The sequence below is a fragment of the Globicephala melas genome, chromosome 6, assembly GCF_963455315.2.
Source record: "Globicephala melas chromosome 6, mGloMel1.2, whole genome shotgun sequence".
NCBI classification, from domain to species: domain Eukaryota; kingdom Metazoa; phylum Chordata; class Mammalia; order Artiodactyla; family Delphinidae; genus Globicephala; species Globicephala melas.
The window spans coordinates 99940656-99967446 of NC_083319.1; the positions used below are offsets into that span (position 1 = coordinate 99940656).

At 54.8% G+C, this 26791-nt stretch overlaps 1 protein-coding gene across 1 annotated transcript in view; it reads right to left on the bottom strand.

Moving 5' to 3' along the window:
- Nucleotides 1-26791, bottom strand: part of PEBP4 (phosphatidylethanolamine binding protein 4) — a 212760-nt gene that overhangs the window by 11198 nt on the left and 174771 nt on the right. The window contains exons 5-6 of the mRNA XM_060300032.1: nt 3238-3283; nt 883-996 (exon numbers count right to left, since the gene is read on the bottom strand). Of these exons, the coding sequence (XP_060156015.1) occupies nt 883-996; nt 3238-3283 (160 nt within the window). The remainder of the gene's footprint in view (nt 1-882; nt 997-3237; nt 3284-26791) is intronic.

Below are 26791 nucleotides of genomic sequence, written 5' to 3' on the forward strand. Positions count from 1 at the left end.
CCATTGGGAAGCTATGGGAAATGGGTCCTCTGAAGAGTGCCGGGAAGGTTGTTCAGAGAAGCCAATGGAGGGGGCATGGCCAAGGAAGTCTTCACCCCACCACTGAGATGGCACAGAGCAATTAACGACCATTGAAGACAGACCGGCAGGGTGGCATTCCATGGCCCTCTTGCCCAGATCAGACTCAACTCTAGGGTACAATTACCTGCAGAAGTGGTGTGGGGTAGCTGCCTGCACATGCCATTTGAAACTACTGGGGGAGGGCTTCCCTGGTGGCGCAGTGGTTAAGAATCCGCCTGCCAATGCAGGGGACACGGGTTCGAGCCCTGGTCTGGGAAGATCCCACATGCCGCAGAGCGGCTAGGCCCTCACGCCACAACTACTGAGCCCGTGTACCACAACTAGTGAAGCCTGTGCGCCTAGAGCCCGTGCTCCGCAACAAGAGAAGCCACCGCAATGAGAAGCCTGCGCCCTGCAATGAAGAGTAGCTCCCGCTTGCGCAACTAGAGAAAGCCCGTGCGCAGCAAGAAGACCCAATGCAACCAAAAATAAATTAATTAATTAAAAAAAAAAAAAAGAAACTACTGGGGGAGATGCTTCTCTCTTAGGCTCCAATTACTCCCTTTGGGACTCTGCCTTATAGATCCACCCATCCCGCTGAAGCCACCATCTAGGACGATGGAACTTCTGGGGGGAGACCATATCTGATGCCAACATCTCTTTGAAGACACTCATCCCGGTTTATTCTCAAGAAACACCACCCTTTGACTCCACCTGCAAGGCTCACGGGTATGGTCAAGGTCCTGACTTCCCCATGAATTCACGAAGCATCCACTTCCACCCCAGAATTCATCCTGGCTTTGAAGGATGGGAAGGCCTTACCTCGAGTTTTGTTTTCTTTAGGAAGGAGAGAGATGGTCTTTCCTTCCTGAAGATAGACGAAGAACTGGTAGCGATGGAAGCCACTTTGTGCTGGTGGGGAAGGAGGCTGGTAGGCTGTGGGTAGAAAAATGAGAGAGCACCCTCATGGGTATCCAGGGTATCCAGAAAAATGGAGCCCACCGCTCCACATCCCACAGTACCCAGGGGTTCCTGGCTATTCTGGGCAGGGGGAAACAGAATCATTCTTGGTCCTTTTCACGGACCCCTCCTGGGGTCCCACCCACTGCAAACCACTAGGATTTATCTTTGGCAGGATCTCGTCTTCAGCAGCTTCATTTAAGAAGCACATTATCTGGGGTGGCGGGAGGAGGTGGTATGGGCTGGTTGAAGGTCTTGGGCGCTGGCCGGGCTCTTGGGCCTTCCTGGGCCAGCGGGTGTTGGCGTTGTCCTCTTTTTGCTTTAGTCTGTCCTGATGGATGTCCTCCCTCAAGAGAAACTCATCTTCCTCTGCGAGTGTTTTTGGCAGGAGATTTTTATTTATTTTTTCAGCATTTCCTTATGAACTCAATCCCCAAAGAAGCCAATTTCTTGGCTGGATCCGGAGGATCTGGAAGTGGTTACGGGGGTGGGTGGGACTCGGTTCAAAGGTTTGATCATGGAAGCTGTAGGATCTGGGTGCTCGGGGCACCGGGAGCCGACGCAGGCTCTTCCGGAGGAGAATGCCTATCTCCCTTCCTTTCGCTCTTTGTGCGGGAGGTACTCTTTTTCGGGGGAGATGCGGGGTGGGGACATCTCTCATCCTTCCCCCAAGTCTATGCAGGGCCTTGGGGTTTTGCAGGCCGACTTTCGCGGGCCATTCCAGCTGGGCCTCCTTCCAAGAGCGTGGGCCTCTTCCTCCCCCCCTTTGCTCCCTTCATCTCCCTTTCCAAGGAGCCAAGCATCTTCCTGGGGGTGGGTGGGGATGAAGTGTTTGCAAGGAGGATGCTGGGGGGAGGGAGTACCGGTACACTGGGGCCCCCTCCCTCTCCTGATCGTTAGACAAGAACCAGTTGCTGCTCAGAGCTGTGGAAGCGTTCCTCGTGGTGCACTTCTGGCCACTGGGGCCTCCGGAGTGCCCACAGCCAGGGGAATTCCTGACTATTCATTTCTCCCTGGGTTTTTGCATTGCAGAGCAGATGTATGTGTGTGTGTGTGTGTGTGTGTGTGCGCGCGCGCGTGTGTGCACGCCCGCAGAATGAGAACAGCACAGGCTGTGCCAGGAGCCATGTGAATTTGTGTGAATTGGGGTCTCCGCTGGGGTGGGTGCAGGTGTTGGCGGAGCCGATGGGCACGGGAGCTGAGGCTGTTTTGGAGGGTCTCTGTCAGTGTGTGTGTACATGTGGGTAAACTGATGCTTTTTTACAAACACTGCCAACCAGTGAGGGAACTCAGTGGTTCTATGCAGCTGAGAATTTATCCTTGGGGGAGAGAGAGACGCAACCCCCTCATACTAGGACTTTCCTGAAGAGGTCTCCCTCCAAAAGTAGGGATGAGGAGAAAGGGAAGGGGGACACACTTGCTGAGCCACGTCTCAGGGCCAGGTCCTGGCTAAGTGCTTTCCCTGTGACATCTCCCTAATCTTCACCACAACTTGGTAAGTTGGGTGTCACGGCCATTTTCTGGATGAGGAAACTGAGGCTCTGAGAGGTGAGGTCAGGCCGATGGTCAGTGGTGGAGCTGGGCTTTGAATCCAGGCCCATCTGGTGCCCGAGTCCGCGTTGCTTTATGGAACCATGATGCTTGGTTGGTTTTTCTTGCTCAACCCTTTGCCAGAGGCCAGCTCACCACCTGAGCATCCCCTTCAAGTTGAGTGGAGGGCATGCCCTTGCTGGCGGGATCCCAGAGGGAGGGGAGGTGGGGAGCTGATGGTGAGAATGGGGGTGGGAAGAGGAGAGCATCAGAGAAAAGAGAGGTCCACGCAGCCACTCGCAGCCACATGGTGGGACTGGGGCAGGGGAAAGAGAGAGGGGGCAGAGGGAAGAGAGCTGCCTGCCAATCCCATGGAGTGGGGGCGGTTCTAGTTCTGGGTTCTCTCCCAGCGGAGCCCTGCAGGTTACTGTGGGCTCCATTCCTTACTGTTTGTGTGACATGGGGCAGGTGGTTCTGTGCCTCAGTTTCCTTCTCTTTAAAATGGAGATATTGATGGCAGCGACCTTAAAAGGCAGTTGTGAAGATAAGATCAGAAGGTCCAAGTAAACTGCTGGCTGAGCGCTTTGCACACTGTGAAGCGTCCACATAAAGTTGTATCGCTGTGATTCTTGTAATCACCCTCACTGCCCTGGCTGGGGGGAAGGGGCGCTGGAGGGTCTTACTCACGTGATAACTCCTGGCCCTGAATCTTCCCCTTCTTCATGTCAGCGCCCTGAAAATAAGAGACAGGCACAGGCGAGGGTCACTCCTGGGGCAGCAGGAGGCCATGCCATCACACTTAGTCCAGGTGGGCCCTGCTGAGTTCTTCCTCTCGGAGGGAGTAGGCTGGAAGAGGAGGAAGCTGTCTGGCTGTCCTGGGGGGCGCTGCCAGAACGGGCCGTGGGGTTTGGAATGGTGCCTTGCGGGTCTGGGGAGAGAGGACAGGTGCAAACATTGCTGAGGGTGGTCTGGTGGCGAGGGATGGACCCCTGATCTCTGGAGAGCCTGACGGGACCCTTCCAGAAGGGCTGCCCCACTCTCACCATCTGTGCCCCCAGGCTGGGCCCAGGACACATCTCTGGGGCCTGTGGGGTCTGGTGAGATCTAGGGCGGGGCTGACCATCCTCACTGCTTGCCCATCCTCTCGGGTTCTCTTTGGGGCCTTCAGAATACTCGGCCAACGGCTGCCTGAGCAGCCAGAAGGGCAGGGAAGGGCCGGAGGAGGCCGGACTCCCTGATTCAGAGGCAGCTACTTCCCCCAGCCTCGACCGGACTCAGCCCAGCACCCTGGGCCGGTGGGACAGCTTCAGTTTCCCTCTTTCTCTTCCTCCCTCTTCCCTCCCTTCTCCCCTCTGCTCAGTGTCTGTGGGATCATGAGGTGATCCCGGGGCGTGGGCAGGGGGACGCGGGTGCTAATTACTGTTTGTGCAGGACCCGGAGATGCTCAGATGAAAGGCGCTGGAGCTGGGGCCCTGGTTTTGTGCCACAGCTCAGGGCGCCATGCCAGGGAGTCCTGCGGCCCCTCGGTGTGGGGTTTCATAGCCTTAATGATGGTGATTAGCATGGCTCTTCACTGATTCTGCCGACACCTAAGTGTGCCCTGGCCACCTTTACACTGAGCCCTTGTGGTGCAGCCCCTGCTCCTTCCCCTCGAGAGAGGTGCTCAGGGTGGAGATGGGGGGCGATGGGGATGGGGGAGCGTGAGGCTTCTTCTCAGTTCTCTGTGGAGATTCTCAGACTCACCTGGGTGACCCAAACCCTAGTGTGGTTGACTTTTTACCAAATGTAAGCCCCTCCCCGCATTCCAGAGCCTCTCCCCCACCATTCTCCTCTTTAGGCGGCAGCCTGCCCTCCGGCTGTTCTCACTTCGGGCCTTTTTTTTTTTTTTTTTTTTGTGGTACGCGGGCCTCTCACTGTTGTGGCCTCTCCCGCTGCAGAGCACAGGCTCCGGACGCGCAGGCTCAGCGGCCATGGCTCACGGGCCCAGCCGCTCCGCGGTATGTGGGATCTTCCCGGACCGAGGCACGAACCCGCGTCCCCTGCATCGGCAGGCGGACTCTCAACCACTGCGCCACCAGGGAAACCCCCTTCGGGCCTTTTTTTCCAGAACGTCCCTCCCCCCAGGCTCCTCTGTATCCATCTAGGTTACCTTTGGTCGGAGGAGGGGCAGGAGACTGCAGAAGGACAGACCGCCCCCCCACTTTGAGCCCCCCTCCCTCCGTTTCCTTCACGTCCTTTGACATCCCTGCCCCTTCCCTCCCCCTGCTCAGGAGCGTCCAGGAGCCTGTCAGACGCAGCAGAGCGCGCTCCCTCTGCCTGGCCTTCCCAGCACAGCCCCCTTCCCCTCAGTATCAGGCCGGGGTGTGGCCAGGGGTCACTAGGGTGCCAGGACGGGGCGGGGGGCACGGAGGCCCCTCCCCTGGATACCCTTCTCTCCCGGGAGAGGCGGGGAGGGCCCTAGGCCTCGCAGCCACTCTCCCCAGATAGGTCTCTGAAGCCCAGCCCAGCCCGGCCTCCTCTGCCTTCCCAGCCTCCCCCTCATTCCTTTCCAAGTCATCCCGGCCAGCAGTTTGTTTAAACAAAACAATAGCAACCTAAGCCGCCTGTTTCTTTTCAATTCCCCACAGGCTCTGGTCCCACCCAGAGTGATAAACAGGCCTCTCTCCTGGTGAGAGCGCAGGGAGGGTTTGAGGGTGAGGATGGGCCCTGGGCCCGTGAGGTCAGAGCAGTGTGGAAAGTCTGATGGCAGCCTTGGTCAGGGTGGGGAGGCTCTCCGTCCCTCCCTTTCACTCCGGGGAGTCTTTTCTCCCCGACTGGGGCCAGCTTGGCAAAGACGCACGCAAAGCCTTGGATTCGTCAGTAGAGCTGGCGGCCCTGCCTGCCCGCCTTCCCCTGCCCGCTGCCCCTGAGCTCAGCTGAGGCAGCTGCCGCCGGCCCCGAGCAGAGGGCACTGATGGCTTTGAGAGCTTTTAGGGTCTCTCCGGAGCTTGTCCCATGGACAGGTGCTGGTCCTTGCTGGAAGGAAGAGCACAGAGTGAAGGCTCTGGGGAAGGCCCAGGCCGTAGAAGGGCTCCCTGAGTGTGGTCAGCACGGCTGGTACGTACCCGCGTTGGGCTGAATATTGGCGAAGCTCCCTCTGGGCCGTAAATCTTCCCTCCTTGGTCTGTCCTTGGGGGCCTAAAATTTCTACCGCAGAATCAATATCTGGTGGGGGAGTCAGGAAACTAAAGCCAAAGGGTGAGAAAGTTGAGTCCCCAAGGTCAGACGACTTGTCCAGAGACTTACGAGCAGTGAGTGGGAGAATCCCAGAATGTTCCAGGAGGAGGGGGCCCCAGGCCCTTCGACCTTGGACCTGCAGTGCTGACCTGTGCCTCTTCTAGGACATCATGACCATCCCATCCCTCCTCTAGGAGGCGTTCTGGGGAAGACCATTATTAACGTACACAGATATCACCCAGAGGTCTGGGGCTGCTGTGGAAGTGGCCTACCTTTCCCCTCACCCCATGTGAAAACGTGAGGTCTCCTAAAACATCTTCGTGCCTTGGTGTGTCACATGTAGCCTGAAGTCACCTTAGAAAACTGGAAGCCTCTGGGGACGGGAGAGATTCAGGGACATTTTGAAGGCAAGAGGGGGAAATCTATCGTTCAGAGCACTTCCCAGGGAGACTGGGCTGAGGGAAGTGCCCTGAGGGTGGCGATGAGCCCAGCATTTGAGGACCAGACCCCATACCTGTCAAGTCTGAGCACAGCAGAGGTTTAGCAGGAGAGCCTCAGGAGGGGAGGGGCTGCCTCACCTCCACCCCCTCCCCAGCCCCCAGGTACGCTGCTCCTCTTGGGCACCGGGCACAGACAAAACTTCCTTTCCCTTACTATAGCTAAGACAGGTGGACATTTTCAAAAGGAACTTGTCTAAATGCTGATTTTAAAAAAGAAATCATGGCCTAAATGACAAACAGTATAAAAATAGTTGGATTTCTAATCCTCAAGACCACTGAGAAGCCCAGGATGGGTTTTTCAGGAGTCAGGACAGAAGCACCGGAGGTGTTTGGTCAGTGTGCTTTGGGAGGATGTCCTGGGCCCTTCTAAGACACGGGGACTCGGTGGGCTTGGGAGAGCATCTCCTTTCCTTATCAGCATCCTCTGGAAATGGGGAGCCCGATACCCATCACCCTCTTAGCAAGGAGAGGGGAGGAAAGGCACAAAATTGCTCAATCAGACCCTTAAATGCTCAGGATATAAGACAGCCTCTCCTTTTTCTTAGAAGTTGGTGCCCGATGTGTGCATGTGTGCATACGTGTGTGCATCTGTGTATGTACACGTGCATGTGTGTGTCCATGGCTTCCTGGCATGGGAATTAGCACAAATTATTCTAATTGCGGAGAAGAATCTCAACTCTATGGACCCTTTGCAGGAACTTCCTGGTTTATAGAACACGAGATTTCTTTTCCAGCTCTCTCCCACCTCAAGAACCCATTGCTGGTTTCCCTGGTGGTGCAGTGGTTGAGAATCCGCCTGCCGATGCAGGGGACACGGGTTCGAGCCCTGGTCCAGGAAGATCCCACATGCCGCAGAGCAGCTAAGCCCGTGCGCCACAGCTACTGAGCCTGAGCTCCAGAGCCCGCGAGCTGCAACTACTGAGTCCACGTGCTGCAACTACCAAAGCCCATGTACCTAGGGTCCGTGTTCTGCAGCAAGAGAGGCCACGGCCGTGAGAAGCTCGCGCACCGCGAGGAAGAGTAGCCCCCGCTCACCGCAAATAGAGAAAGCCCGCACGCAGCAATGAAGACGAACACAGCCAAAAATAAATAAAAATAAAATAAATAAATTAATATATATATAAAAAAGAACCCATTGGGTCTTGTTAAGCTAGTTTGGAACTGGCACATGAGATGCTTAAGAAAAGTTGAGGTTCAACGGAGAATCGCAGCAACTCCATTCTTGGACCAGGGCAATGCAGACTGTCGCACCAGAGTTGTTCTGAGTGGCTTGTCTCAGAGCAAGTAAAAAGCACAGTGCTGGAAGCTGGGAGCTGCCCCCCCGACCCCCCATCCTACATTTGTAATGAGCTTTTAGGGTTTATTCTCCAGGGCACTGTCCAACCAATGGATCTCATAGCAGCCCTTGCGTGGGATGGGCAGAGATTGGTCTCCCCATTTGACCGGAGAGAAACAGAGACGCTTCAGCTTCTCAAGGTCAGGGACTATATCCTCTCCATCTTTGTAGCCCTTAGGATGCTTTGCACATAGCAGGGGTAGTAGATGTTATCCATGCCCTGGCCCATCCCCTGGCTCACCGGCTCCACTTTCAATCTGCTTCTCCTGGTCCCAGGGCCAGCACTGGCATCCCGAGCTCACTTCACCCCCTGTGCATTAGGGCAGGTGTGCTGGGGCGTTAATGTTCCCTGGCAACAGCTCTTAACCAATGGCTGATGGGAACTGGTGCGTAAGTGCTCCGGGTACCCCCAGTGGAACTTGTTTGCTCCTGAACCTTCCTTGGGTGCCTTCCTTTTCCTGTCTTACCTGCTGCCTTACTCTCTCGTGCTCTCTCGTGTCCCCTTTAAAATAAACTACTTGTACTGATATCCTTGTCTCAGGCTCTGCTTCTGGGGGACCCCAAGCTAAGACAGTAAGGGTCCAATAAACATCTGTGGGATGAATGGAGAGATGAGTGAAGGCTTTGTCCAAGGTGTCCTAGGCAGCTGACTCTTGGTCCTGACCTCTTCTGATGAGACCTCACTGCTGCTGTCTGGACCTGGATCCTTCTGCCCTCCCGGGCCAGACCCTAGAGTTCCCTGACAGAATTGGTCCCTGATATATTAAGCCCTTGGAAAACCACAAACAGATGAGCCAACTAGATGAAAGTCACCTCGATCTTTCGTTTCTTGTCCCCTTGGGGACAGCCGGAGAGCTACATTCCCTGAGAATGAAGGGTTCAGAGATGCCCCTCCCCCAGGCTGGGGAACCCCTTAGGTAAGATTTGGATTGTGATGTCTGGAGGGTGGGGAAGGGTCCTGGCTCAGCACTGGGCCTTGCTGGGAGGCTGGCCCAGTTTCTTCACTTCCCTTCAGTTACCTCCAGGCAACTGCCCGCCCACCTGGGCTTACGTGAAGGCCCCAGGTACTCGGGCTTGCTGACCCCTCGAGCAGAGGGTCAGCAGCACATTTCCTTGAGCGTTAGGGAGATGCTTTAATCTCTTCATCCACCTCTTTCCATCTGGGCGGGAGGATGTAATCGCTTCTCCTGCCTGGCTTCAAACCTCAGTCAGAGTGGGAAGTTGCACATTTTGATCTCTGGGTGGGTGGGGCGGGGGGCATCTGGAAAGTCCTGAACTGGAAATGTGAGACACACAAGGGTGCAGTGGAGACGAGGAAGAGCCGAGGGAGAAACGAGCAAAACAGCGAGCAAAACTCGGGGGGAAAATGGGGAAAACAGGACAGAGTTCCAGGCTCTCTGACACTGGCACCAGACGAGAGAGCTCCCTGCTGTTTTACACAGCTGCCTGCAACCTGCCAAGTGGCAAAGGATCTAGGAAAAGGCGCAGGATTGGAAAGTGCTACCCAGCAATCTGTGGATTCTGCAATTCACAAGGGGTAAGTCAGTGGAAGGCACTGACAGCTCCTGGGCTCTGAGATCTCCAGGGGCTGCGGCTGCCGGGCCGCCTAACACCCACCTGGAGAGGACCCAGCCCCGGAGACTGTACCTGCCCCAAGGGAAAGGCTGCGATCAGTTAAAACGATGGCTTGCTTTTTTGTCCTGGGGCTGGGAAAACGGGGGGCCGGCCACCAAGGTGGGTGGAGTGGAATCCGTGGGAAGTGGTGAGAAGGAGGCACAGACATGAGCCCTTCTGGGAGCCAAGTGCTTCCAGACTCCAGGGTGTAGGATGGCCGATTATTTTGGGCACTGGTTTCCCTCAAGAAGGGTCAACATCAAAGACCTGATGGTCTCCTCCTGGCACCTTCCTGGGTGGCGGACTGCGTGGCGTTTTCTAAAGATGGGCTGCACCGTCTTTAGAAGACACCAGTGGATGGCCAGGAGATTCTGGTATTTGGCTCCAACTGGCAACAGGACCCTTGGGTTTTGATTCCTAGTTTGGCTTCAGATCTGGAGTCAGTTACTTCCCTGGGTCTCCAGATGCCAAAATGAGTTGGGGTGAGGTGGGGTGTTGCTGGTCTGTTTCTTGGCGTAAGTAGTTACCCAGATGGGAGGAGCTTCACCACTCTCCACAACACTGGGTGAAGAAGCAAGATTTCCCAAGGCCGGGGTCAAGGTTGCTTGTGGTCTAACAAGTACAGGTTGTCTAAGCCCTTTGTTCCAGGACATATGGAGATGCGAGTGGTTCCCAAATAAGCCAACGTGTCTTGCACCTGTGTGTATGTGACACTATCTAGCATAGGGTTAGCCCTGAGGCATGATGGCTGGGGAGATGGGTAGATAAATGAATCAGTTAATGAGAACCCCTGTGAAATCGAAAATAAGAATATGAATTAAGACACATTTTATGGTATTGAGGAACTCATGGTCTAGTGGGGCAGATACATCAATAAAGAAATAACTGTATTATAGGTCTAAATAATTGCAGTCTATAGGAAATGTTGAAGGAGCAGAGAGGAAGGAAATTGTAATTGCTTGGGGGTAGTAATCAGGGAAAGCTACTGAAAGGGGGCTGTACTCGATCCGGGCTTTGAAGGGTATGTAAGAGTTTTCCAGTTTTCCAGTGGACAGGATAGGGAGGGGAGGGGAAGTTTACATTGAGGAAACTGTATAAGCAATCTATAAATATGTCAACAAGGTGTGACAAGAACAGGTGGGTCTGGAAGAAGCTCAAGTTGAGGCTGGAAATGTAGGCTGGGGTTAGGCTTGAATGGCAGGCAGTGCTTCTGATTTCTGAGAATTGCAGCCATCAGCAAACCAAACTTTGGGCCCACAGACCCCAGGCAAGACTCTTTCTGTCTTCCAAATGCTCAGCAACTGTATCCCAGGAGCATCATCAAAGGGGGTTGGTCAGCTGCCTCTCCGGTCAAGAACAAATCTGGGTGGGGTCAGCTTTGGGACACTGCCCATATGTGGCAGGTCAGGGCTGGATGGAGCTGAACCCTGCGACCATGGCCTCACCCAGAACAGGTGCGCCTGGGACCCCTGAACCCCAACCCATCCCTTTTACAAACCGTAACTTTTTCAGTTTTAGATCATTAAAGGACAGCATGTTCATTGTAGAAAAAATTTAAAACACAGAAGAAAATAACTGGAAAGAAAAAGAATCCCCTGGATCATTCTGCATAGAGATAGCTGCCCTGAGAGCACCAGGGCTCCCTTCTTTGCATCTGGGTCCCAAAGCTTCTCGTCATGCAAGTGTCAGCTTTGAGCCCCTGGTCCCTTCTGGGGTCTGCATTGGCTGGACTCCCATCTGCTTGGGGAAACGTGCCTTAGTTACTCTCAGTATCTGAAGCTCAGAGACTGGGTTGGACCTCAGGAGATGGTGGACCCAGCCCTCTTTGACCCTGGCCTGTCACAGGTCACCCATTCTCAGGACGTAGCATCTAGGTAGGGTTAGGAAGAGGGTGGAAAGGAAAAAAAGGAATAAAGAACACAACGTATGGTCTTATTAAACTTGTCCCACTTAGAAATAGCCAAGAAATGTTAAGATAGATTGAGAGCAAATATCATGAGGTGATAGCTAAATATAATTATTATGCATCAATGTCAGCTTAGGCTAAAGACTGCCGTTTCTAGACACACGGAACGAACGCTGAAGCTTTCAGGACCAACAACAGGTTGCCGGAATGGCTCATTTACCTGGAATCATGTAGGGAATTGGATGTTTTTCATAAGAACATTTCCCTGATCTCTTGGATCTTATATTTTTAGCTCCCCAACTCCTTTCATCTTAACTATTTTGGATAGCGATCTTATTAAAACACTAGTTCTCATGTTCTTCAACACACACACACACACACACACACACACACGAATAATACCTTATGTAATTTTAAACACCATTGTGGTTGTCACAGTGAGTAGCCAGTTTTGCACCCTGCGACAGCACAGGACTGTAATGCTCAAAAACAAATACAAAGAACGGGCCGTTCAGCCTTCCGCCTGCTCAAACCTCCTCAGGGTCCAATAATTTAATATTGACACAGTGGTCCGTACATAAAGAAAGGGGAACCACCTCTTGTGGGGCGCCTACAATGTGGCAAGCATTCCGCCAGCATCTTTTTTTTCTTTTTTTTTTGCAGTACGCGGGCCTTTCACTGTTGTGGCCTCTCCCGTTGTGGAGCACAGACTCCGGACGCGCAGGCTCAGTGGCCATGGCTCACGGGCCCAGCCGCTCCGCGGCATGTGGGATATTCCCGGACTGGGGCACGAACCCGTGTCCCCTGCATCGGCAGGCGGACTCTCAACCACTGCGCCACCAGGGAAGCCCTCCACTAGTATCTTTACGCAAGTTAGATCACTCCGGTCCCCGCCTCGCAGCCCATTTCCCACTAAGGTGCGGTGACCCTCAGGACACCCACCCCTGCCGCCAGCACTGCCAATGGGAGGATGAAGACCCTCGGTCCTGCTGAGGGAGCTGAGCTTCGTGGTCTGGCTTCTGGCGCTGCAAGAACCAGGGAAATGTTGCCATCTGGTTAAAAGCAGCCCCACTGGATCCGTGACTGAGCTGTTAACACAGCCGTTCCAAAGGGCAACCTGGGCTTCAGCCCAATGTCATTACCAATTAGCTGCACGACTTTGAGAAAGACACTATTTCCCAGCGTGTCAGTTTCCATACCTGTAAAGTGGCTGTGATAATGATACCTGCCCTGGTTTCCTCACAGACTCGTGAAGATGAAATTAGGAAATGGGATAGTCTGAAGTCCCACAGTGCCATCTGAGGGTAAGGGTCATGACGGTTCCCTTCCCCGGGCTCAGCGAGGAAGGAGAGGCGTGAGGCCACTGCTGCCCAGGCTAGGCGGGGAGACACTGCCCCCAGCCTCCGTCAGTCCGCCCTCAGAACCCATCCCGCGAGCTGTGACGGGCCCAGGAAGCCTCCTGGCAGGGTAATGGCTGTGCCGTGGGCTCGGCAGTTACTCAGCTGTAAACGTGGGGCCCGTCTGCTGGGCCTGCATCAGCCAGGGTGCGCAGAGCGCGTGGCACATAATGTTTATGAATATGCCTTGATGAGGGGCATTAGTATCTCCTAATGACACCGTCTGAGCCTGGCCTCCTTCCTTCTCTTGCTCCTCTCTCTCCCCCATCCCGTGGAGACACACACCCACTCACAGACAGAGACGAGGGCCCCCGGAGGAGGGACAGGAGGCAGAGCTGTCCCAGGAGGCAGGGGCTGGGATGGGGGTCGAGCCACAGGGTTCCGACAGAGGATCCAGGATGAGGGAGGAAGTAGGATGCTGCTGGCTCGGCTGTCAGGTGGGAAGCTGGCCAGAAAGTGCTCGCTGATGGGAGCAAGGGAAGCAAAGCAGTGGCAAGACTTTACCAAAACGGGAAGGAGCGGAGCAGCGTGGGGTGGGGTGAGACAGGAGAAGCTGGAGCTGGGGCGGGGCTGAGCCCTGGTGGGAGCAGGAGGGAGAGAGACTAGAGGTCTTCTGGTCCCTCTAGGGCAGGGCGGGGCTGAGAAGGGGGGCGGGGGGGGGGAGGGGTGAGAGCCAGGGGAGGGGAAACAGCGAGTCACGCTCACTCAGGCTCACACGTGCTCACAGCCACATACATCCACACACTCCCAGCACCCCCCATGTATGCACACACGCTCATACACACACGTGCACTCACGTGCACACTTACAGATACATGATCGCACACCCCTCAACTCACACATGCCCTCACATGCTCACAGATACATGTCCACAGTCACACACACGTTCACGCACAGCCTCCACACGCTCAGACACGCTCACACGTCCACACAGTCACACACACGCGCTCACTACACACACAACACGCTTAGTCAATGCACACTCACATACACCTCCCCACCTACACACACTCACATGCTTTCACACATACACACTCACACATGTTCACATATACACGGTCACACACACAGGGCCCTCCACCTCGCACACTTATGCAACGCACATATACACACAACACACAGGCACGCTCACACACGTGCTCACATGTACACACACATGCTCATACAACATGCACTCACATACACATACATACACATGCTCACACTCTCACGCATATACGCTTAACATGCATCCACATACACTCATGTATGCACGCTTGCACAGGCACTCATACACACACGTGCTCACACACACTCCCTCTCGCAGGCAGCTTTCATTGGTGGGTATGTCGAGGCGGAGCATGAAGGGAGCTGCCGGCTGCAGGGCACTGGGGAAGGGGGCCAGGGCAAGGCTAAAGCGTGGACAGTGGGATTAGGAGAGGTGGGTGTGGGAATCTCCAGGCAGAAGACCAGGACAAAGAGATGGCCGAGTAGGACTGAGGGCTGAGAGTAAGAATTGAGCTGTTCTCTGTCCACCCTCCGAAGTGTGAGCGCCAAAGGGCTGGGGATGCAGGAAGGAAGGGGAGCCCTGGCAGGAGAGGAGGTCGGCTAGGAGTGGAGGCGTCCCTGTCCCTGCCCTCCTGCCCTCCTGCCTCTGCTGTGGTAGGACGCTGCAGGCTGACCTGCCCTCTCTCCCTAGAGCAGCAAAACAATTAGGAAACACTGCCCACGAATCCCCAAAACAAACAGGGCTTGAGAGACTGCAGCCCAGCCAGAGGGGAGGGAGCTGCAGGGCTACCTCCTCAGGCCCACTCTTATCGCCTTGCATCTCTCATCTCCAGCATCTAGTCTTTCTGGCTGGGTGGCTGCAACCCCAGAAGAGGCCAGGAGGAACTGGGGAGGACCAATAAACTGGGAGGAGGTGATCTGCCGAGATCTTTGCTCCCCAACTCCAGCTGGACAGAGGGGGTCCAGCAGCCCCCTAGCCCCTCCCTGGCCTGGGGAGTAGTACCCCAGGGTTTGTGAGTGGTCAGGGAGTGCTGGCATCTGGAACGATCCCAGGGTGCTTGTGAGAGCTACATGGGGGCTCCCCCAGGTTCACAGGGTAGGGACCACCTTCACCGACAGCCAAGGAGCCTTCTCGGGGTGCCTGGCTCAGCAGTCTCCTCTGGATCCTGGCCCGCCTGGTCCTTCCATCTCCTCTCTTTTTGCCTAAGACTCCCCCCACCCCTCCCGTACCATCCTGCCCACTACCGCCCACCAGGAAATGGCCAACTGTCTCTGGGCTACTCTGTCCTCCCCGTGTACCATCTATGGGATGCTGGCTGTCGTAGAGAATCCAGGCCCCAGAGGCCGGCGGGTCCTCAGTCAGGCTCCTGGGCTCTGTTCTCTGCTTTGTCTCTCTCCTTTGCCCTATTTTTTGTTCCATACTTGGCTCCAAGGCATAATCTGTACTTTGGGGCCTCTCCCTGCTTCCCCACCAAAAGGGCCCAGGCCTGGGGCTGCCTTGTGAAATGGAATGAAGGAAGGAGCGAGGGACTTTCTGGAAGGAAGCTTGGGGATCAGGACTTCTGAGCAAGAGAAGATGCTGGGAAGATTTGGAGGCTCTGTGAAACCCCGTGCTCCTTAGAAAGGGTGCTAATAAGCAGAAACAGTCTTAAGTCTCATTCAAATCCCATCTTGCTCTTTAGGGAGGGACTGACAGTGAACTTGGCCTCAGTCCTCTAGCCCCTTGCTACTCAAAGCCGCAGCAGCATCACATGAGAACTTGTTAGAAATGCAAATCTTGGGTTCCACCTCAGACATAATGTGAATCAGAATCTTTCTTTTAACAAGAACTTGCGGTGACTCGCATGCACCATAAAGTCTGAGAAGCACTGCGGCAGCGTCCTGCTCTCAGCGCCCTGGGGTCTCTGGACCGGGCGGGAGACTCCTCATCAGAACTGCGGTGGCAGCACTGGTGGGAGCCACCTGAGCTCTTGTCCCTGAAACTATCCCATTTCAGGTCTCTCCCAGGCTCAGGAGCCCCCGTGGGATCACCCTTCCCTGGGCAGCACCTGGCTGACCTTTAGGTGCTGAGATGGCCCCAGCTCTCAAGTCAGATTGTTCAGACTGGTTGGGCTCCTGGGCGATTGCAGGAGGTGGGGAGGGGTTGGGGCCCCGGCCGGGACCGGGAGACGTGAGGCCTGGTGTGCACCCTTCTTCCCTGCACCCCTGCTTGGGGCCACGAAAAGCAGGCCCAGTCCGTGAGTCTTGGTGGTGTTGCTCACTTTTCTGAGCCTTTGAGTCTCTGGCCTTAGGCAAGGCAGCCTCTCCTGCTGGAGGGGGACCTGTGCAGCCACGTCTGGGTGCACTGTTTGCTGGGTGCCTCACGGGGTGTTGGATACACACCCACTGGTGCTTCCTTCCCCCCATCATGCTCCCCACTCCCGACTCTATTTGAGGAGGGGGAATGTTTATTCCCCAGGTGTTTATTTATTTATTATTATTATTTTTGGGCCGCTCCGTACGGCTTGTGGGATCTTAGTTCCCCAACCAGGGCTTGAACCCCCCTAGACCCTTGGCAGTGCACGGAGGGAGGGCACGGAGTCCTAAGCACAGGAGCACCAGGGTAGTCCCCCACCAGGCGTTTAGAAATCTCTGGGGAAGGAGGAGGTAAGAGAGCCTTGCTCTTCCTTGCAGTCTGAGGACCAGAGGAGGGGGTGTGAGAGGCGCAGGTGGCAGGTCGGGGTCTGCTCTGGGGTGGGGGTGGGGGTGTCTGGTCCCAGCAGGAGGGCTGCAGTCACGGGCCTCCCTCAGCTTTCTTTCTTCACAGGTGCCCATGCAAACTTGCCATCCCCGACCAGCTGCCAGGCTGCCCTCGTCTTCCTTGGTCACGCCATGGGTGGTGCGGTGGGCCTGCCTGCCTGTGTCAAGGCCAAGGGAGCCGTGAACGTGGCCCACTGGGGCCGAGCAGTTGTCAGCCGGGACCAGGGCTTGCTCTCATTCTGTTGTGTCACATTTTACAGTGCCCGGCAGGCAGATGCCAATCTGGGGAGCTTGGCAATCACAGTGAGAAAACAACAGAGAGTGAGGTCAGTAAACTCCACTCCACCCTGACCTCACATCTGGTCCCATCCGTCTCTGGAATGCTTGGAAACTGACATAATCCCAGGGAGAGGAAGGCGGAATCTACGGCCCTCTCTGGCAAGGTCAAGAATTGGGTCACTACGCTGAGCCTTCAGTGGGTGTCACCTGTTTAGGGCCACTCAGCTGAGCCCCAGAGGCCAATGGGGAGGTTTGTGCAGAGGACCCTGGCTGCCTCTGGAAGCGGCACCCACCCTCCTCCCCGGCAGGTGGAGAGCTGGGCTTGGGGCAGTTGTGATGCTTGGCTGCCGGCCCGATTGGAATCATCATCGGTCTCAAAGTGTGTTGAAATGGGTCTTTGCACAACCTTGAGGAGGGCCCGGCAATTCCAGGTGACAGTGCCCAGGGCTATGAGGAGATGGGAGGAAAGGGGACAAGGTGACAGCAGAGAAAAAACCCAAAGAGGGGTTAAGGGGTTTTCACAGCTGCTGACTCCGGAGCCTTCTGGGGCTGGGGCTCAGCCTGCCTCCTTCCAGCCCTAACCCATGTGGCTGGACCTCAGAGGCCTTCCACCCTGGGAGTCTGGGGTTCTGGGATGCCAGGCCAATCCCTAGGCTATACCACAAGGAGCCGAGACAAACTTCTCCCTGGAGCTTTTCGCTGCGAGCGGTTAATCGCCCTGGCATCCGAGGCTGCAGTGCGTGAGCAAGGGGCCTTCAATGAAAGCAAACGGCCGCTGATTAATCTGACAGCTCCAGCCCCGCTCCTCTCTGTGGGGTCTGGCCACGCTCCATTCAGCCTCGATGGCCTGCAACCTATTACCACTGGCGCTTCCGGCCCTAATGGGGGAGAGGGTGAGCCCCCGCGTCCCCTCTGCCCTACTGAACCAGCCGTCCTGTCCTGCGTGAGGGGCTGGCCCTGGAGGAGCAGGCTTGGCTGGGTGCCGTCCCTGGGTGACCCCCTCAGGAAGGGGGCAGACAGCTGCTCAGTGGGATTTGTGTGAAGGGATGATAATTAGGAGGTAAGTGGGAGTGTGGTCTAGACAACGGGGATGGTTTTTCAGTTACTCGCAGATTGTGGCTTTGAGAAAGCGGTCAGGCCATCAGATCATTCATGCTGTGGGAGAAGGCAGAGAAGAATCGGGACTAGGGGAAAGTCCCTCTTTCTACCCCAATTCACCCGCCCTGGCTCCTGGCTAATGCCAACGTAGCCCACACTGACTGAGTTCCTGCTAGGTGCCACGTGCTGTGCCCGTGAGAGGGTGGCTTACAGGCTGGCGGGGACACGAGAGTAAAGAGGTAAATTACAGGTGAGATGAGTGCTAAGCAGAGGATTTACAGAGGGCCTAGTCTGGGGCGGGGAGGGCTTCCTGGAAGAAGCACGAATCAGCTCTCCACCTGTCAGTGGTGCTTGGCGGGGAAGGGGAGGCCCATATTTCTGGACCCCAGCTGCCAGGCCAGAGCCCTTCCAGGGCGTCCTCGTCCCCAAGAAGCCCCAGGCCCTTATCACCTACTCCTTGAGATGCTTGACCCTCCCCTTGGGCTGCTTGGCGGCTAGGGGGAGGGAGGATTGAGGATGAAGGAAAGGGAGTGAGAGTCAGGCAGGGCGTGGAGGCAACCGACCTTGTCCTGGGCGGGACCCCCCTGCTGGGAAGCAGAAGCAGAGCTCCCTTTGCGGGAGAAACCCCCTCAGGATCTACAGCAATAAAAAAGGGGCCCCCGAGCTCTCTTTCGCTGCAGCCTCTAATGATGGGGTTGGGGTATAATGAATATCTGTGTGCTCATAAAACAGACTAATGACTGCCTTCATTTAATGGACCCCTTTTATCCTTACTGGTTCCCAAACCAGAAGGGACCGTCCTGGGGGCTGAGGTCCAGCTGTTTGGGTTGGGGCCCACTGGTTACTGAGGCCCCTCGGAGGCTGCCTTTCCTCCTCCATCCCTTATCAGGTTGAAACCGCCCCGAGGAGTCTAGGGAGATGCCTGACAGTGACCAGCCTTAGGAAGTGGGCAGGCGATGGGGAGGGAGGAAGCATATACACCCTGATTCTTATGGACAGTGTCGACACTTGTACCACGTGGCTGCAGAGAAAGGGCACCTAGCAGCGGCTGACTGCACCACGCCCCCTTCCTCTGCCCCACACCTATACCAATAGGAGCTCACAAATCATCCCAGTGTCAACTCCTTCGCTTGAGAAGAGCTAGACCCCAGGAGGGAGGGGCTTGCCTGATGATTCACCAGCAACACCTGTGTTTTGCTTGGGAGGTCTCCCTGCTTGGGACTCGCCAAGCCTGACCCTGTTTGGCTTCCTGGAGCTTGGTGAGATCACAACCCTGGGTGTTGTGGCTGCAGGCTAGTGGGACCTGCCAGGCAGGGAATATTTTTAAAGAGATACTTGCCCCTGTGTTCCCAGGATTAGCTCATTGAGAGACTCACGTTGTTCTTTGAGTCCCGCCCCGACCCCATTTGATAGTAGAAAGCTGTCAGGGGAACATGAGTTCACTTGGGATAAAATGGGTAGTGGAAGTAAATAATCCAATACGCTTGTCATGGAGAAGCCCCTGGTGGTGGCCAGGGGACCTTGGGTGGCTGGTAGCATCTGAGGCAGGTGGGATGGGCAGAATCAGAGTCCCCACACCCTGGAGGATGGAGGGACAGGCCAATTTTCTTTCCCTAGAGTTCCGGAACTGCCTAACTGTGGTCTTTCGGTCAGAGACTAGAGAGGAGCCACAGGCCGTCATGACAAGGTCTGCCAGTGGCAAGAAACTCTGAGTCAGCCTGCAGCCTCAGTGTTCCCATCTGGGCGCTGACCCAGCCCTGCCTCCAGGCCATCTGCAGATAATTGGGGTCAGAGGAGGGCAGAGGATCCCAGGAATGTAGGTTCCTGGGCCCCTGACCAACCTCCCATTTTCGGTGCCCTCCCCTTGGAGGCAGTCGCCCCCTGACAATGCAGGGCAGAAGAAGCATCCCCCACCCCATACCTGGCCTCTCAGCAGGAGGCACCATGGTAGGAAAGGCACCTTTAGAAAGGCTCAGAGAGCAAACAAGTGAGGTGAGTCACTCGGAGGTGGTGTCGTGGTTATTAGGCAGTAACAACCACCATCCAATACGTGTGTCGGCCGCTCTCCTCTCTTGAGGCCTATCAGGTACTTTCATGCTATGGTATCATTTAACCCTCCTCCCCAAGGAGGCAGAAAGGACAAGGCTTATCATCCCCAATTTGCAGTTGGTGAACACAAGCTCCCAAGAGGTTAAGTGACTTGCCCGAGGTTATAGTCCCGATTGGCTGCAGATCTGGGAATGGAATCCAGGTGTCCTGGTCCATGATCTAAGCCTCCTGACTCATAGTCCAAGGTTACTTTGCCTGTACCTCATAACAAAGGGGGCTGTGTTCAGGAAATCAGTTCTAGAGCGAAGAGATGATTTCTTTCCCCTTTGCCGGAATTTCTTGGGTGACCCTGAATACACTCAGATTGGGCTGAAGGGCCAGTCTAGATCTTCCTAAATCTCTCCCGGGTCACGCCCAGGCCTGGGGGCAGGAAACTTTTTGGACAGGAGCGGGTCACTTTTGCCGGTGTCCTCCTGACTTAGGGGACCCTGAGCGCCACTGTTAGGCCACTGGGAGGGGCGTGGGCTGTGATGAGTCAACAGTTCACTAGCTTTAGGTTCTGCAGAGGCATCGGCAACCTGATGTGGAGGTGGGATCTGGAGGAATGAGGGGTGGCCAGGTGAACTGGGGAGGGCCTGGAGCCCTGTGGCTGGAGGATTTACCAGTGCGATGCTGAGAGCTCTCCTCAGGCCCTTGGCTTTACTAATAAGAGTTGAGTTTCCCTGTGAGCTTGGCTCTGTAGTTTCTGTCTCAATGCCCTCCTCTGCTTCTCCTTATCTTTCCAGTCTAGTTTCCACTGGTTTTCCACTATGAAGCCTTCCTCGAGTGCTCTCTCCTAGTGTTTCCCCTCTGTAGTACAGAACCATCCCCCACCCCCGCCCCAGGCTAGACCCACAGCTGTTTGCTCTTCTGCATCTCCTCTGGCCCTGAGTTCTTCCAGAGCATCTTGTTTTGGCCCCCCGCTGCTCTGTCTCCTGCTCCTGTGGCAGAGGTACATACCCGGGCCTGGAGGGGAGGGACTGACACACACCCAGCGCAGGCCTGGTCCAGGCATTCGACATTCATCAGTGCACTTGATCATCCCAATGACCCTTCAAGGAAGGAAATGGAGGCTGGGGGAGAGCAGCCACTTGTTCAGGTCATTAGGTGGCAGAAGTGGGATTAAACCCAGATATTGCTGATTTCAGACGTGATTCTTTTCACCCAGTTCAACGGTGCCTCTCAAATGCTTGCTTAGAAGAATGTGGGAGAAAGTGACAAAATGGATTATATGTCTATGGGACTGAGTCAAGGTGCTGTCCCCTGGCTTGGAAAATGAACCCAACCTGTGGCAGAAGAAGCATTTATATTTCATTAGATTCAGTTCGCTTGTTTGCTTCCTTCTTTTTTCCCAGGAAACATTTTTGCTGCAGTGATTTGTGAAAGGGCCTCAGGGCCATCCCTGTTAGATGTGCCCCTCAACCCCTGCCAATGGAAGGAGCTGTGCCATATCTCTGTGAATCCAGGAGCCCAGGTGTGAAAGCCACCATGGGGGATGGAGAGAGGCCTGGTCACAAGGGCTGATCCATTTGGGGACAGGTTGGGCTCTTCAGGTCTGGAAAACCACCAGATGCCGTATCTGTGGCCCCTGACCGTAGGGTCTGTGATTCTGTTCTCTGGCCTTTATGGAGCAGGGTGGGGGAGAGTGTCGGTCTCTCAGATTAGGAGTAGCTGGTCAGCTCTCGACCACAGGATTTCCCTTGCTTTCCTCTCCTTCTCTCTTATTGCAGCCTCTTCCTCCTCTGTTCTCTTTTCTCTCCAGTCTCTTCCTCTTCACCCCTCTCTTCTGCCCTCTTCTCCTCTTTCTCCTCCTCTCCTTCCTACGTGGACCCCAAGCTTCTATCAGGAAACCAATTTCTTCATATTGGCTCCCCTAGTCTACCTCCTCCCTATCCATCCAATACAACATTCTGTGATGATGGAAATGTTCTCGATCTGTGCTGTCTTATATAGTAGCTGGTAGCCACATGTGGCTATTGAACAGTTCAAACGTGGCTCGTGCTGCTGAGGAACTGAATTTTTAAACATTAAAAAAAATTTTGATGAAGTTTAATTTTAATTGGCACATGTGGCTGGTAGCTACTGAGCTGGACATCAGAGCTCTAAATGATACGTAGTGCTGGACCCGCCTGGAGGTGCCCCTCCTTGTCCAGGCCCTGCCTCTCCCCCAAACTTCTGTGGGACCCAGCTTCCCTCCTGTGCTCAGCTTCCTAATCTGCGAACTGTGAGAGGCCACGGAGTTCTGGGCTTGGACCTGGATGACCCTGGGCATTGGATCTGGGAGCCTCAGTAGACTCTTCTGTCAAATAATGAAAGTAATTTCTTGAGGAAGTTGCTCTAGCCTCAAGGTTTCCTTCCAACTCTGAGTTCAGTGCTTCTCTGGGCCGGATCCTGCTATGATCAGATCTGGGCGAGTCCGTGTGAACAGCAGGACAGGCGCTGTGTGTGTGTGTGTGTATGCATGTGTGTGAGTCACCTATGCATGTATGTGTGCATGCATGCACAAAGGTGTGTGTATGTGGTGGAGGGTTGAGGCACAGCAGTGAGACCCTGGGGATCCTACCTAACTGAACAGCCTGAGACTAGGAAAGGGGCTGAAGGCTGCTTAGATGGGGAAGGTTGTGGTCTGACTCTACTTCTGCTGGGCGTCTGCCCAATCCTCGGCCCGGAGTGTTCCAATGATGCCCCAGACTTCCTCTTTTGCCATAAAAGTATCCCAGCAAGCCTTTCCACAGAGGCCCCAGGGGTTTTCTCGGGGAATGTGTGAGTTTGAGAGCAGGAGACCCAGGCTGCGTGCGGTCTCCCACAGAGCCTGGCCTTGGAGGGATGTGTGTCCCAGCCTGGGGAGCGGGGAGGGGTTTCACCTGGACCCAGGGCCTGGCTTATGCAATGCTTAGACTCTTAGTCAATTCCAACAACTTGGACGGACACACACGCACACGCACACACACACATGTGCACACACTGCGTAGGGAGGTGTGGAAGGGAAATAAATTAGCCTTTGCTGCTTTGCCCTCCCTCCAAGCCTCTGTCACCGCAGATCCCCCCCACATTTGGAGATAAGGGGGGATGCCCCGAGAGAGGGTATTCTTAGGCTTCTTGGTTGAGATGGGGGCTCCAAGACTATGAGATGGGAGGGACCACTGAGAGGAGCCCTCTGGGGGCAGGGAGAGAAGCCCACCAGCCAGTAAGTGATGGGACATGGTCAGAGTGTGGACAGAATGGGATGCCTTCTCTTCTGCCCCAGAAGGTGTGCCCAGGCCTCAGGGATCCTGGGTCCCCGAACCCCCCTGGCGGAGAGTTGCATCAGGGCGCAGCTGCATGCTAGATGCCTTGGGGGAGAGGGCGCTGAGGGCTTGAGATCCTAATTTTCCAGCCTTCGGGTCAAACCCTCAGCCTCCACCAGTGCCCCACCCCCTCTCCAACTGCACACAGATGGAGGGGGTGGCTGGGGGGTGAGTGAAGAAAGGGTGTGTGTGTGTGTGGATCAGAGGTAACCGGGCTTTTATCAGCCCCGAGTCAGGGAGGTGGGTGGGAACAGCATCAGGTAGTCCTGGAGTTCCCCACAAGCCCTGCTCCCCACAAGGGCTTCCTGGGAAAAGAGCCCTTCCTGACTGGGAAGCCGCGAGGCTCTGCCTGCAGACCAGGCCTCTCTCTCTGCCGTCACTGTACATGTTGGAGCATTCACAGAAGGTGAGCGACTTAGCAGCAGACCTGCCTGGAGGCAGGGAGCTGGACCAGATGACCAGTTGGGTCCCTTCGAACTCTGGAATTCCACACAGGGGACTCACCACACCCATGCCTCTTGGCTGTGTGGACCCAAACTGGTCCACAGAGAGTCTGGGGTGGGGGGAGCCGCTGTTGGAACTAGGGAAAGGACAGTCTGAGGTGTGGGTACAGAAAGGGGTGTCCCACAGAGCTCCGCTGGAGTTTCTGAATTTGCTCCAGGGCTTTCACTTCCCTGGAAGGAGAAGGGGGAGAGTTGAAAAGGTCTGAAAATTGCTTCTCGGTTATGCATGGTTTTGGCAGGAAAGCTGAGGGCTGTGTTCTTCCTTTATCATAGCTGACAGCCCGGACTTCCCACAATGCAGTGAAGGGGAGCCTGAGGTCTGGCTGGGGGGTACCTCCCTCACACGTCTCTTGGGCCTCTGTGTAGCTCTTCTTGCTTTAGATCTGTGGGCAAGAGGTCCCCTCTCTGTCACGTCAGCCCTAGGAGCACAGCTGCCTTCCCAGGCTCATGACCTCCACTGACCCTGCTTGAACTGAAAGCCACGCCTGCCCCAGCCCCTGCCTCTCCCTACCTCCTCCCTCCCCAGACAGGGGAGTCACCATCCAGGGCCTGGCCCCCAGACACAGCACATGGATCAACTCTCTGAGATGGTCGCCATTTGCCTGTCTGGACATTGCCTTTCCCTCGCTCTCTTTGAGCAGATTCCCCGTGTAGGTGGGTAGCTGCCGACAGCCGTGCAAGCACAGATGAGCCGTGGATGATGAGATCTGAAGGGAGTTCAGAGACCCCTTAGCGAGGTCTACCCTCTACCTTTTACTGAGGAACCAATTCAGGGCCCCGGCATCCACAGGACCACTTATAGGCAACATGGCTCTGGAACCCGGTTCTCCTGATTCCCGGTGTGAGATACCTTATACCAAATGAAGTCCTTCATTTTCCCAGGGGCTTGGATGTGCATGCAGCTGGGATTTGGAAAAACTGACCCCGGGCAGAATTTTCTCTTCTTCCAAGATCTAAGTGGATCATTCTGGGTACCTGGCTGGTGTTTAATAAGTGCCTGTTGATTGACCTGTGTCTCCGGGTGAATCCTCTCTCCTTTTCTAGAGGAAGGAGGGGTCAGACCCTGTAGGAGCTTGGTTTATCCCTTCCTTGCTCTCCTCTAGATTTCCACTCCTGTCCGGCAGTTAGAAAAGAGGATGCCAGAGGACCCACACTCCCCCATCGCTAGGAGCACGCTTTGCTGTCTCTTAGCTTCCTGCAGCGCCAGGACCCGAGGCAAGGAGTCAGTCTAACTAGGGCAGCCACCCTGACTGTTAGAGAAATAAACAAGATATAGGTATTGTACCGAGGGGAGAGGAGTTACCTCAAAAGTATCTCAGAAAAGAAGAAAGCCAAATTTTTATATAAGGTGCATGGATGGGGGGAGAGGGAGAAAAAATAAAAGCCTGGGTAATTAAGTTAATAGGTTTCTTAAAGAATGCCCATGTGAGTGATGTTCGACACATTCAAGTGTTGACAAGAAGGTATTTAACTTGACACCCACGCAGCGGGCAGAAGCACGCTCTCGGCTCCGACACACCTTCTTTGTCTGAAACTTGTAGTAAAACTCAGTGCTGGGTTGTGAAATCTGTCCCAGGGAATCCGTGTTGCAGGGGGTCCAAGGTCAAGCCTCCTGCTTCTGGACAGAGTTGGGGTGGGTGAGGGTTGCTACCCTAAACCTAAATCCCTAGATTAGGAGAGCAAAGGCTGGGGTCCTCAACTCAGAAGCCCATGGAAGCTCTTATTCTGGGGGTCTCGGAGGGCCCACAAGACTATTTTTGACTCTTGCGGGTGGTTGGAATGAAACTCTGTCCCTTCCCTCCAAGATCCAGTTGCCTTGTGGACCTTGGGTCTGATACCCAGGAACATCTGTGCGGTCCTGGGGCTTCCCTGGCACGATGAACTAGTGGGATAATCTGGGTGAATTGGTGAATATGGATTTTCCCTTTCTCTTAAACCTGTAGTAGGGAGAGAGGCCCCAAATCACCGGGCTAGTGGAAAGAAGCCTTGCCTTGGAGGAGGAGGAGGGGGAAGGTGTGTGTGTGTGTGTGTGTGTGTGCGCGTGTGTGTACTTAAAGAAAACTTTGGGTTACTCTCGTTTGAAAGCACAGGGGCATAAATTACCGTTCCTAAAACAAAGGAGCTTCTCCTTTTGCCAAGCAGCCTGCCTCAAAGGCCCCGGACAAGGATGGGGTTCCTTGCCTGCTGTGGTCTTATCAGCCTGCCTTTCTGCCCAGCTGTCATCCAACCCTCTTGTCATCAGCCATCTCTCATCCACCTTCTCTTTCTGTTACATTAAGCTCAGACTTATCGGGTGATCAGAGTTTTCAGGCTGGGACCTGAATTTCAGGGTCTCCGCCATTGTTACGGTGGCCAGATTTGTAAAGTGGAAAAATGGTGACATGAATGTCTTTGTGAAAGAAATTTTCTTTCTTAGATACTGAGCAAAACACTTTGAAAATAAAGTAACCTAACTCCACAGTTGTCTGGTCACCTTGAGGACGCGTAAATGAACAATGTGAAAATCCCGAATCAACATCCGTGGTTAATGGGTTTCCAGCCTGGCAGAAAGGCTAGCACTGCCCCTCACCTACAGTCATATACAAAGGCTGTGTGTGTCTGTGGATGTGGTGGGAAGAGTGGGGCGAATTGGAATTTCCCCTCATTTAAAAATGGCGGTCAGGAAGGCAATCCCTTCTTGCAACAAGAAAGCCTGGGTTAGCGCTTTGCTCTTGTTCTTGGCACCAGCCCTTGTTCTGGGGGCTCATTTCTGCTTCGAGAAGCCGGTTTCCATCCAGGCAATCCCACTGTTCAGGAGATGTAGGATTCTGGGGTTTGCACACACTCCTAAGACATTTCCGTTTCTAGGAAAAGGGAACAATTTATCATCTTTCTCCCTAACTCCTAATGCATTAGGACACAGTATTAAAGAAAAGGCTCTGGGTTGAGTAGGAGACACCTGTTAATTTTACAGGCAAATTTCCCATTCCTCCAATACTCTCCCGTCCCCATTCTCCATCATGGAGACATATCACGGCGATGTCTCTCCTTTAACTGATTGCCCAATTTGAGTTTCCTAAGAGCAAACTGAGAGGGTTAATCAGATTCCCCGCTTTCTTGTTTGACGCAGGCAGGTGGCCAGGGAGTAGCCCAGTTCAGCACACTCTTATTGAGTGCCTACCATGTACAGAGCCAGGGCTGGGGGCTATGGGACTGTAGTTCCTGCCCTTAAAAAATTTTCAGCTCACGGGAGGCGTAGAGCTGCCTGAATTATCCTTACAGTCCCAGAGAATGCACATGCCCTGCTCAGGG